At 60.3% G+C, this 12,337-nt stretch overlaps 1 protein-coding gene across 1 annotated transcript; it reads left to right on the top strand.

The window, feature by feature from the left end:
- The first annotated feature begins 708 nt into the window (after positions 1-708).
- Positions 709-6,394, top strand: TNNI1 (troponin I1, slow skeletal type). Its single transcript, XM_060284990.1, has 6 exons — positions 709-747; positions 1,736-1,867; positions 3,396-3,485; positions 4,725-4,901; positions 5,109-5,218; positions 6,064-6,394. The coding sequence occupies exons 2-5, from the start codon at positions 1,742-1,744 to the stop codon at positions 5,214-5,216; spliced, it is 501 nt and encodes a 166-aa protein (XP_060140973.1). The 5' UTR covers positions 709-747; positions 1,736-1,741; the 3' UTR covers positions 5,217-5,218; positions 6,064-6,394.
- The last annotated feature ends 5,943 nt before the right edge of the window (positions 6,395-12,337 follow it).

The raw sequence follows: 12,337 nt of genomic DNA on the forward strand, positions 1-12,337 counted from the left end.
GGGGCTCCGCAGAGTAGCTGCAGGTGGGGGATGGGGGGCGTTCACCAGTAGCTCGAGAACTGACCGCCTGTGTCCAGGAGGAGACAGGAGCCCTCGGAGTTAGGGATGGAGCAGACCCCTCTCGCTTCCCTGGGGGACGCTGCCACGGGGCCAAGACCTATTAGGACGTATCTAGTCAGCAAGAGATGTCAAGCATGTTTAATAAGAAGAGAAAATATTGTCTGCATAACTGAGAGCAATTTACATGGATTGTGTTGACATCAAGAAGAGTTTTGACGTCTAAAGAGATGGAGCGTCTTTACTGAGGGAACTCAGGGCTTACTCCTCTGGTGACACAACGTTGCCCCAGCGCGCCAGGCCGCGTGCCTCCGGCACGCTGTTCGAAGTCGGTGCTCACCCACCATCTCATTCTGTCTGTAGTCCCTCTGTGGACCGGGTAAGGTGGGTCTCAGCATCCTGACTCACAGATGAGGAAGGGGGTGCCCAGACCCTGTGATCCACGCAGTGTCTTGCAGGATTCAGCCCCTCGGTCAGGGAGCTGAGTCTCTGAATCTGAGGGGTGCAATCACAAGATGAGCTTTTAAGGGACCCTGAGGTGAGGATTCTGGGTTAGGATGGTGACAGGCTGGCGCTCATCCCGGCCTGGTCCAGATTTCTGGTTCTATAGCCTCCACCTCACCCATCTCTCCTCCTCTTTCTCCTCAGAGAAAACCCAAGATTACTGCCTCCCGCAAACTCCTGCTGAAGGTGAGCAGGGTCCTGGCTCTGGGGAGGTGTCCGGGGAGGTAGAGGGGTGCAGTGCACCTCTCGGGGGGAGGGTCATGGGAGGTCAAAGAGGAGGGAGACCAGAGTGGGGAGGAGGTGGGGGATGAGGAGAAGGGATGGAGGACGAGAGGGGATGGAGGAGGAGGGGATGGAGGACGAGAGGGGATGGAGGAGGAGGGGATGGAGGATGAGAGGGGTTGGAGGAGGAGGGGATGGAGGACGGGGGGGGAAGGAGGAAGAGGGGATGGAGGACGAGAGGGGATGGAGGAGGGGATGGAGGATGAGAGGGGATGGAGGAGGAGGGGAAGGAGGAGGAGGAGATGGAGGAGGAGGGGATGGAGGAGGAGGGGATGGAGGAGGAGGGGATGGAGGAGGAGGGGATGGAGGAGGAGGGGATGGAGGAGGAGAGGGGATGGAGGAGGAGAGGGGATGGAGGAGGAGAGGGGATGGAGGAGGAGAGGGGATGGAGGAGGAGGGGATGGAGGAGGAGGGGAAGGAGGAGGAGGGGAAGGAGGAGGAGAGGGGATGGAGGAGGACGCGGCAGAGGGAGTCTGGCCAGAGCCCAGAGCCTGTGGTCAGAGGGTGGGAACCTGGAATTCTGGTCCTGGCACCTTCCCAGGGCTTGGCAGGAGGCGGGGCCATGTTCAGGGTGGGACCTTGGTGGGGGCAGAGGGCTTGCTTTATTTTGGTAAGAGATTCTTTCTTAGGAACTCTGGGGCCCAAAAAAAAGAGAAATGGTAAGAGGAAGATTGAAGGACAGTACGGTCCGGTCCGGGGTCCAAGAACGCGGGTGCTGGTGTGTGGTCCCCCGGGCTTTGGCGTCACGTGGCCGCGCACACACTCCCACTCTTGGCGGCTGCCTGGGCGGGGCCTCGTCCGGGGCCGGGCTGGCGGTCGGGGGCCCGCCTCCCCTTCAGGCCCCGCTGCCGTGGGGGGCCGGGGCCGCGCTCACCGGGCGTGTCCTGCGCAGAGCCTGATGCTGGCCAAGGCCAAGGAGTGCTGGGAGCAAGAGCACGAGGCGCGGGAGGCCGAGAAGAGTCGCTACCTGGCCGAGCGCATCCCCGCGCTGCAGACCCGAGGCCTGTCGCTCAGCGCCCTGCAGGTGGGCATGGGAGAGGGGCTCCCGAAGCGGCGCGCAGCCCCGCGGCAGGGGCTCAGACTGGCTTGGCCCCAAGCTCTCTCATTAGTCTTCACAACCCCGTGGGGCGGGGGCGGGCTGGGGTGGGGCGTTGGGTCCCATTTTACGAGCGGGAAGGGAGCCTCAGCAGGGAGGAGGGTCTTGCTTGCGGGGGGTGGGGTGGGGGGGCTGAGCAGGGGCCAGGTCGCGTATCGGAGCAGCGTGACGGTGCAGAGCGGAGAGCTGGCCAACGCTTGGGAGGGCCCACTTCTCCAGACCTGCCCGTAACATTGATAAGAGTTTAAACACCAGTGACTGCAGAGTGAAGGGCCCGGAAGGAGATACAGATCTCCTTTGACTTACCATGAGGTTAAGTCCCAAGAAACCCATCGTCAGGTGAAACTGTCGTAGGTCCAAAGTGCACTGTCTACGCCTCACCCAGCGCACATCACAGCTCACCTGGCCCAGCTTAACCGTGTGAGGACCCCACTCACGGTAGCTGAAAGTTGGGCGAAATCAGCTAACAGAAAAGCCTATTTTACAATAAAGAGTTGAATATCTCATGTAATTTACTGACGATGAAAAAGCAGATGGTTGTCTGGTACATAATGGTTTTACGTGTGTGGGTGGCCACCCTCACGAGCGTGGGGCTGCCTGGGAGCTGGGGCTGCACTGCCCAGCACCGAACATCACTAGCCTGGGCAGGATTAAAATTCAAAATTCCAAGGATGGTTTCTACTGAATTTGTATTGCTTTCTCACCATCATAAAGGCAAAAAAGATCATAAGCTGAGCCATCGTAAGTCAGGGACCATTTTTTTAAAAAGACATTTATTTAATTATTTTGTCTGTGCCAGGTCTTAGTTGTGGCACGCGGACTTCTTAGTTGTGGCATGCATGTGGGATCTAGCTCCCCGACCAGGGATGGAACCCAGGCCCCCTGCATTGGGAGCTCCGAGTCTTACCCACTGGACCACCAGGGAAGTCCCACCATTTGTAGACCAACATGTCACCGACGGTTACCTCCAGGCGGTAACCTATGTTATTACTGCCTGGTGGTAATAATTCCTATTTTATTATTAATTAAATAATAATAATTATTATCACTAATTATTCCTATTTTATTATTATTAGTATTTTTTTGTTTGTTTAGGCTGCACCGTGCGGCATGCGGGGTCTTAGTTCCATTGAACCCATGTCCCCTGTATTGGGAGCACAGAGTCTTAATCACTGGACCGCTAGGGAAGTCCCCTTATTTTATTATTTTTGCTTAATATATAATTTTCAAAATTTCTACAATTAACTTACATTCTTTTTATCATAAGAAAACTTTTTAGTGATAAATACATTTGGAAAGGACTTCCATTCAGAGCGAAGGGGTCTATCAGCCCCTTCCACAGCTCAGGTCTTGCCGTGGTGGAGGAGGGGCCGGGCACCCGGCTGGGAGGTGGAAAAGGGGGGCTGGGGGCTGAGCGGCTCCCTCATCTCCCTTCCTGACTCCCCTGCTTCCCCAGGACCTGTGCCGGGACCTGCACGCCAAGGTGGAGGTGGTGGATGAGGAGAGATATGACATCGAGGCCAAATGCCTGCACAACACCAGGGAGGTGAGCCGGGGCTGCGGGGTGGCAACACCAGGGAGGTGAGCCGGGGCTGGGGGGTGGCAACACCAGGGAGGTGAGCCGGGGCTGGGGGGTGGCAGGGGCACAGCTGGAGCAGGCTGGCTGGCTGGGACAGGGTGGTGTGTGAGAAGGTGGGCACAGCCAGTGCAGGTCAGGTGGGTGGCGGGTGACGTCTGGGGGTGTCAGGTGGGCACTGACGTGGCAGTTGTGGACCAGGTCCCCCTCCCACTGCCGGGTCTGGGGAGTGGCACTTAGGAAGCTCTGGTCCCTGCACTCCATCCCCCAGGGCTGGAGTTGGGCAGAGAGAAGATGATGCTTTTCACACAGATAAAAAGCACAGACTTCATCCAGCCTATAAGGTGGGCTCTTCAGTGGAAGAGAAGCCACCCCTTTTATTCACCCACACAAATAATCACAGCCTGTTAAATAACACCTTACCTTGCAAATGGCTTTCATTTGCATTGTCCCTTTGATCCTCCCTGCACGCCTGTGGAGGAAGTGGGTGCTTTTATCTGCACCTGACAGATGAGGACACAGGTTCAGAGAGGCTGAGAAACTCGGCCCAGGTCACACAGCAAGTGGACCTGGGATGGGCCTGGCCTCGGACCCTCACTCCAGTCACTCAGCACTCCCCCGGCATGGGGCGCGGGGCGTCAGCTCCACCCAGACCCAGCTCTGGTGCGGTGGGCAGAATGCGGAGGGCAGGGCTCCTGCTGCTGGAGTGGGCGCCTGTTCCAGCAGAGGGGTGGGGAGGGACTAGAGCCACTTCCCTCCTTCCCACTCCTCCCCAGCAGGAATGACGGTCTGTGGGTTCAGGGATCCCCCCAGAATTTCCTCCTGAGGTTGCACCCTGGAAATCCCCCAGGGGGCTCGGACATGGGGTTTATCCATCCTGCTGGAGCAGGGCTGTGCCCTCAATGACCTGCTCTGAAGGCTCACTGGGAAGGGACTGGTTAGAAGCGGGAATAAGAGGAAGTGGCCCGTCCCACTGCAAACAGGGCTTCCGAATGACACTTCTGTCTCTTCCCGGCATGGCCGCCACGGCTAACCTAGTTCCCTCTCGGAGTCCCACTCACCCCTGTACCAATTGAATAGGATAGAACGAAGGTGGCTGTTTGCAAGGTGACAGATAGTGGGTCTGGGCGTCCCCGAGGGCCTGGCCTGGAGCCTGGAGAAGTGGGGCCTGGCTGGGGCCCAGAGCCCTGAGCTGCCCCCTCCCCGCAGATCAAGGACCTGAAGCTCAAGGTGCTGGACCTGCGCGGGAAGTTCAAGCGCCCCCCCCTGCGGCGCGTCCGCGTCTCGGCCGACGCCATGCTGCGCGCCCTGCTGGGCTCCAAGCACAAGGTGTCCATGGACCTGCGCGCCAACCTCAAGTCTGTGAAAAAGGAGGACACGGAGAAGGTGAGCCCCCGACCTCACCCGACGCGGCCTCGGCCAGCCCTGCACCCCCCACATGAGCCCCGCCAGCTGGCAGCACGTTCCAGGACCCCTGTTCTGGGAGGAGGGCTGGGATGTTCCCCCTCTTAGGGGAGGCTGACTTCCCATCACCCAGCCGCTCCCACGCGGGGAGGGCCTGGTGCTAGGTGTCCCCTGTGTGGCCGCCCACAGGAGCGGCCCGTGGAGGTGGGCGACTGGAGGAAGAACGTGGAGGCCATGTCCGGGATGGAGGGCCGCAAGAAGATGTTCGACGCTGCTAAGTCCCCGACCTCCCAGTAGAGGTAGGCGGAGCCAGCTCCCCGCTCCCAGGCCCCAGCTGACAGGGCCGCAGGGACGCCAGGACGGCGGCTGGCGGGCTGGGCAGGGTGGGCGGGGAAGAGGAGCCCTGAGGTGGCTCAGTCCTGGTCCCCCGAGACCGTAGGCACATCCTTCCTGCTTCGGGGCCCTTCACTCCCTCACCTGCAGCATGGGGTTGCGTCAGCTCCGTGATCCCCCAGGTGTATCACCTGGGGCGCAGATGATCTGGCCCCTCCCAGGCCTGCTGGATCCGAGCCTCTGGGGTGGGATCAGCCCCTGGGTGACTCTGATGCCAGAGCTTAGAACCCCTGGATTCCATGACCCCCGGGCCCTTCCAGCTCTGACTTTCCAAAAGTCTAAAGCACTTTTAACTGCCTCCTGGGGAATCCTGCAAAGTGCCCAGCACTGGTCGGGGGGCTTCCATTCAGAGGAGACAAGGCCACCCACTCTCCGAGGAAGCTGCTGGAGAAAGCAGAACGTTAGGACACGTGAAGCCCTCTGTGGGCGTGCGGAGGGCACACGCAACAGGGCAGGGTCTGTCCGACAGCCCTGTCCGTCTGAGAAGCCTCCTGGAGGGGCAAGCTCTCCGAGGATGTGATGGGGTTGCGGGTGCAGGAGGGCGTGTCAGGGGCTGATGGTGCAACCAGAGCTCAGAGGTGGGGATTAGCCACGCGTGGGAGGATGCCCAGGCGGACAGGTGCGAGGAGCCCCGTGGGGAGGAGGGTGGGGAGAGCTGAGGCTCGTAGGAGCTCCTGTGGACAGCAGTCCAGCCTGGGTGCCGGGGTGAGAAGGGCTGGGAACTGAGGGCTGCTGCCTCTCTGTCCCGCAGGCAGCTGGCCAAACTGTGCTCCGGGTGCCCTGCCTGCTCCTTCCTGCAGCCCCGCCCGCCGGCCTCTCAGCATACCCCCCTGCACTGCAGAGCGCGTCCCCTGCTCCCACGTCTCCCCTCCAGCCTGAGCGCCTTCCGGCGGGACTGGGATTAACAGACACAGAGGGGAGGAATGGCAGCGTCTGAAGACGTCGCCTGGCTGGCGGGTGGGCTCCCTGGGGCTCCAGCCGCTGTGGGGCAACCAGGCCTCGAGGAGGCATGCACCCTCCACTCTGTATGTCAAGCGCCCGCGGGCATCACAGCCTCTCCATTAAAACCAGTGTCCTGCTCACTTCTGCAGCTCTGGCTGTAAACACCTGGGGGAGGGGGAAGGCAGGGAGCCTGTGAGGGAGGCTGTGCTGGGCTTCAGGCAGCAGCTCGGGGCAGCATGGAGGGCCACCTGCTCAGGTCCTCCTGGTCCCCCTGCCATCTGGTCCGGTGACACCACACAGCACAGCCTGACCGCCAGGGTGCTCAGCTCAGCCCAGCCTGACCTGCGGCTGTCAGGGGGCCCCTCCATTCCCAGCCCCTGGCCCTGCTGCTCTCACGGGGCCGTTCCCCCGGCTCCCCTCTCCCGGGTGCCCTGGTGTGCCTGACCCTCGGGGTGAGCAGTCAGGTCAGTGTCCTGGCCCAGCCAGGGGGATGCCCTGCAGTTCCACCCCGGCCACCAGGCAGCTCCTTGTTCACGCCTGCCCTGGGCTCTCCCATCGGGTCCTGGGCCAGCCCTGTCCACCTGCATCCACCCTCCCTGACTGTCTTTCCTTCACACTCCTGACGGACCATGTCCCCCAGGACTGATTCTGTCCCAAGGTGTGGCAGTCAGTTGTCTGTCCTCCAGGTCAGGTCCTTTCTCCATCCCGCTGACATCTGGGTCAAAGCCCGGTGAGGGGTGCAAGTCTGCTGGGGTGGAATGGGGGGCCTGGGGGCACCCCTCCACACACACGGAGGGCAGCGGCTCCCGTGGAGCAGAGACCAACGTCTGGGCCAGAGAGGCTTTTCCGGGCAGTGTCGTGTGACTCCTGAGATATGCCTACGAGGAAGCAGCTGGTCCCCGGCCCGGCCCTTGGCTTTTTGGCCGCCCGGCACTGGCCCCAGGAGAGGCTGGGCTGTGTGAAGAGCCCTCCAGCTGCCTGTGAGTCCCTGTTCTGCCCTCTGCTCCCAGTGCATTATCCACCATAAATGCCAGAAGCTGGGAGCAAAGTGCAGCACCAGGGGCCCCTGGGCTGGGGTCTGGCTCCCGGCCACGCAGCCGCCAGCCCCTGAAGGACCAGCAACCCGAGATGTGCTGGGGGAAGAGCAGTCTGCCTGGGTCCTTGCTGCAAACAGCTCAGTGGGCGGAGAGGTGGACGTGCTCAAAGAAAACAGCTCCTAGAAACACGGAAACTCTCAGGCGCAGACACACCCAGACACACACACACACCCAGACACAAACACACACACACACAACACGCAGCTGGAGAGCCCGGCGGGGCTGGGCCAGGCACAGAGCCTGGCTTGGGTCTCACGCCTGGCAGCCACACACACGCCCCCTTCCCTGACGCACAGGTCACTGCGGCCGGCCTGAGTCTGTAGCGTGGCCTCCCCCCTCTGCTTCCTCTCAGCCCTGGGAGATCCTGGCCCCGAGTTGCAAAGGCAGTGCTCGGTTCCGCCCCCCAAATATTGACCTGGGGCCCAGCACGCTGGGGCCCCCACCCTGCCCTGCAAAGCCAGGCCTGACTCAGAGCAAACGCCTGGTGCAGAGAGCCCGTGGGAGGAGGGCCCTCTGGGAAAGGGCCCCTGCCCCACCCAAAGCCCTCCGGGAGGATGTCCAGTCCGTTCTGCTTCCTGGCAGGGCCAGACCTAGCCTACCCCCGTGCAACGGAGCCCTGAGTGGTGACGGCCAGGGGGCTCTGTCACAGGGCTCCTTGGGGTGGCAGTGGGCGGGGCTGGCTTAGTTGTGGCCACAGCAGGGCCTGGGCGGGAGGCGTGGTCTCTGGAGAGAGAGAACCACGATTCCACCCGGTCCCCACTCACCACGCAGGGACCCAGCCTGGACACGAGCAGGGCAGAGCCTGGAGCTGGGCCCCACTGAAGACCAGCGGCCGCAGCACTCACTCCACTCTAGGCACTGCTCTCTGCACCTGAATTAGCTCATCTAACCTTCACGACACCCCATGAGAGAGGGACCACAACCACTCCCATTTCACAGATGGGAACAGTGAGGCACAGAGAGGTTAACACCTTTCCATGGTCACACGGTTAGTGAAAGAGGGGCCAGGACTGAACTCAGCTGGTCTGTTAGAGCCCGGACTCTTAGTCACGACTTAATAACATGCCTTACCAGAATCACATCATTACGTTCTCACCAAAACCTAAGGGGTACCTGTTATCTCAGATTCATTGACACATGAGGAGACGGAGGTTGGGAGAGTTGAAGTCACTCACCACGAGTCAAGGGCTGTGACAGCTGCAGGATGGGGACAGGGACCTGGGTCAACCTGCCTTGGCGGTCACCCTTTTCTGGGATCAGACTTGCCTCAACAGAGCCCGACCTGTAACTTTCCAGAAGGGATGTGGCCGGGGACCAAGGGCAATGCATAAGCACCTTGGAGTTCGCCTGTCCCCAGAGAGGAGAAAACGTTCAAATGAGATGCAAATGCACCCAAATGGACAAAGGGGCCGACTTTCTCCAACAGCAGGGACGCGGACCTATAGCAGCCGCTGGAGGGGGAGCTCCTGCCTCCTGGAAGGAACGACCAGGGCAGAACGCCACCTGCTACACCCCTGCCTGCCCCAGAGCCTGAGGAGGCCGGCCGCCCCCGAGGTCTCTATATCCACGGGGCAGGAGGCCGAGCCCACTGTCTGTCTGGGGCCCACCTCGCAGCAGGATGGTCAGGGCAGGCCCAGGCTCAGGGCTGCAGGGACTGGAGTGTCCCGCCAAGGAGGGAGCCCGTTAAACATTAGCCCCAATGGCCCCCCACGAAGTGAGTCAGGCTCCCCGCAGGGCTCCCGGCTGGCCAGGTTTGTTCCAGGTGGGTGACCAAGCTGCCGAAGCCTGGGACAGGCCGCTGGGGCCAGTGCGGACGGCAGCCGCCTTCCTGACCCCAGCAGGGCTCCCTCCTCAGCAGCCCGAAAGCCGGCCAGCGGGCCCTCCGCTGGAGGTGGGTGACGGGCACTCTATCCCGAGACACACTCCTAAGCGGGTCCCTGAGGCTACCGCTGAGCAGCGCAGCCCCCATCTGCCCATGGGCCTGGTGCACGGGGCTGTAGTCGGCTTCTGGAGGCCCAGAGAGGGAGACTGAATTGCTCAAGGTCACAGCCCTAACCAGGGGTACAGAACAGGGCCCTGGACTCCCTGCAGGTGGACAGAGCTCTGGTCTCCCGGCCAGAGGCAGTGGGCCGGGGGCCTGAGCGGGTGGCCCACCTCTGGCCCCGGGTCAGCACCCACCTGGCTCCACCGGTTGACACGGGCTGGGTGAGCCCCACCCTCGGCTCTGGGCTCAGGAGAGAAGTATGGCCACACCTAAATGCCAGGGCAGGTTTTCCAATCCGGGAGCCCCGGGGAGGAGCGTGTGTGTGTGTGTGTGCGTGCGCGTATGCACTTGTGGCCGTCCCTCGGAAGGGGTGAGTCTGGTGTGTGTGCCCGTGAGGGTGGTGGCTTGCTTGCCCCTGAGTGCCATGGATGCCCACATGGCCCTCGTTTTAGAATTTTCCAGATGCAATTCCCCTGATTGGATCTCTGTGACCCAACTTTCTACTCCACTGCCCGCTGAGGAAACCGGGCTACTGCAGTGAAGTTTCCATAAAGCTACGTGCATTCAGTGAAAAGGGTTCTCCTTTTCTCAAGTATGCTTGCCTTAATTCTATTATTTTAGTATCAAGAAACCCTGTACTTACACGGGGTGGGAGCACAGGAAGTGGTAATTGTTGTCTTCTAATTTCTTCAAAAAACAAAATGGTGGGGCTTCCCTGGTGGCGCAGTGGTTGAGAGTCCGCCTGCCGATGCAGGGGACACAGGTTCATGCCCCGGTCCGGGAAGATCCCACATGCCGCGGAGCGGCTAGGCCCGTGAGCCATGGCCGCTGAGCCTGCGCGTCCGGAGCCTGTGCTCCGCAACGGGAGAGGCCACAGCGGTGAGAGGCCCGCATACCGCAAACAAACAAACAAACAAAACCCCCACAAAATGGTGGCAACACGATTTGTGTATTTATATTTTAAAAAGTATTGTTAGTTGGTGAAACCCAAAGCCAGGGAACCACTGCCCTGGATTCTTTAGGGTGTGGGTCTTACCTCCCAGTCACAGTCAGGCTGTGACTTCCAACCCCGCTGGCCTGGGGCCAGGGATCCCCTGGTCTCCACTCTGGCCTCTTTGGGGGAAAAGAAGCTGCCTTATGTCCTGTGTAGACAGGGGTTGGGGGCCGGGGAGTCCAGAGCCCAATGTCTTCCTTGGGAGGGGAAGAGAGAGGGGGCTTCCTCCTCCCACTGGCTGGGGAGTCAAAAACTCCCCTCCTGGACCAGGGGATTCCCAGGGTGATAAGCCCTGCCTTCCTGGATTCTCCCCAGGGGAAGTGGCCAGCACAGGCTCACAGTTACTAACATATGCACACAATATGCATATTCACCTCTGTGTGAACCACTCATTTTAAGAACTAGGGAACTGCGATTCAGTATCTTGTAATTATCTATAACAGAAAATAATCTGAAAATAAGGAAGTAAATAATTATATAAATATATATGTATAGCTGAATCACTTTGCTGTACACCTGAAACTAACACGATATTGTAAATTAACTATACTTCGATTAAAACAAAAGAACTAGGTTATTGCAAATGCTTTTGAAGCCCCTGCACACCCCTCTCCAACCATGACACTTCCCCTCCAGAGCGCTGAGCCTGCGCTCTAGAGCCCGCAAGCCACAACTACTGAGCCCACGTGCCACAACTACTGAAGCCCGTGCGCCTAGAGCCCGTGCTCTGCAACAAGAGAAGCCACCGCAATGAGAAGCCCGCGCACTGCAACGAAGAGTAGCCCCCGCTCGCCGCAACTAGAGAAAGCCTGCGTGCAGCAACGAAGACCCAACACAGCCATAAATAAATTAATTAAAAAAAATTGCTTAGCACTCCTCCACTTGCGAATAGACTTGAGACAGTAGGTGTGGTTGCAGTTGGAGAGGATCCTGGGGCGGCGCTCGCTGGGGCTGGCTTTCTCGTAGGCCACCTCCATGCAGATCCCACACACCATGTCCTTGCTGCGCTGCACGGCAGACGAGAGCTCCATGTCCTCATGGGCCTCGAAATGCATGCTTCTGCTTTGGAGTTCATTAGAGGTGAAGGTTGCAAAATTCACCCCTGTGAAAGAACGAAATGATGAAATACCACCATTTACTCACCTTTTCCCTGTGAATAGGCCTCTGGGTGGTTTCCGGAGTTTTGCTTCTATAACCAGTGCTACCGGGGATGTTCTGAGCTCCTGCTTGGTGCCCGTGGTCAAGGTGCCGGGCCGTCAGCACTTGCTGGTTTCCAAGTACACTCCCGCAGCAATCTACCATCAGGGTGACCCAGATCCTGGAGAAGAAGGGTCCTAGACGCTGAGAGGCTCCGACCCAGCCTCCCAGGTAACACAGAGGGGATCCCGGGCTGTCTGGGGTTTCCTGTTCTCCTTCCCAAAGCAAGTTAGTGCAATTCTGTAAACCTACCACGCCAAGCGCGAGTGTAGACACGGGGGCGAATGAAACACTCCTGCTCTCCCCAAGACGCTCGGGGCGTTGAAACACGGGCACGGGCACCCTGAGCACCACCCCTGCCCTTGTGATTGTCCCCTTCTCCCGCCCGCCCTGCACAAGCCCTCGGGTGCTGTGGAAAACGCAGGCCAGGCTGTCCTGAGCCCCGCCCCAACGTCCAGCCATGTGCTGGACAGCTCCCCGGGCTGCCCTTGGGGCCCTCACATTCCCGTGGCTCAGGCCAGGGCTGCTGCTGACCACCTCACAGGGTGCAGACAGCCCCACGCCAAGAGCTCTCAGGCCCCAGGGGTCAGTACTGAGGCTGAGGCCCCTCGGGCTGAGGTCACCGGCCCCTCAAGGTAGCAAGTGGGCGTCACCTGGCCTTCTCCCCTCCACCCAGCAGCCAGCCCCATGACCACTCGGCCTTCCAGACCTCCGGCCAACCCCTCCTCCCCCTCCTCTGTGCTCCCGTCGCGGAGCACAGGCTCCGGACGCGCAGGCTCAGCGGCCATGGCTCACGGGCCCAGCCGCTCCG

This window comes from Globicephala melas, chromosome 1 (assembly GCF_963455315.2).
Source record: "Globicephala melas chromosome 1, mGloMel1.2, whole genome shotgun sequence".
In the NCBI taxonomy this organism is placed as follows: domain Eukaryota; kingdom Metazoa; phylum Chordata; class Mammalia; order Artiodactyla; family Delphinidae; genus Globicephala; species Globicephala melas.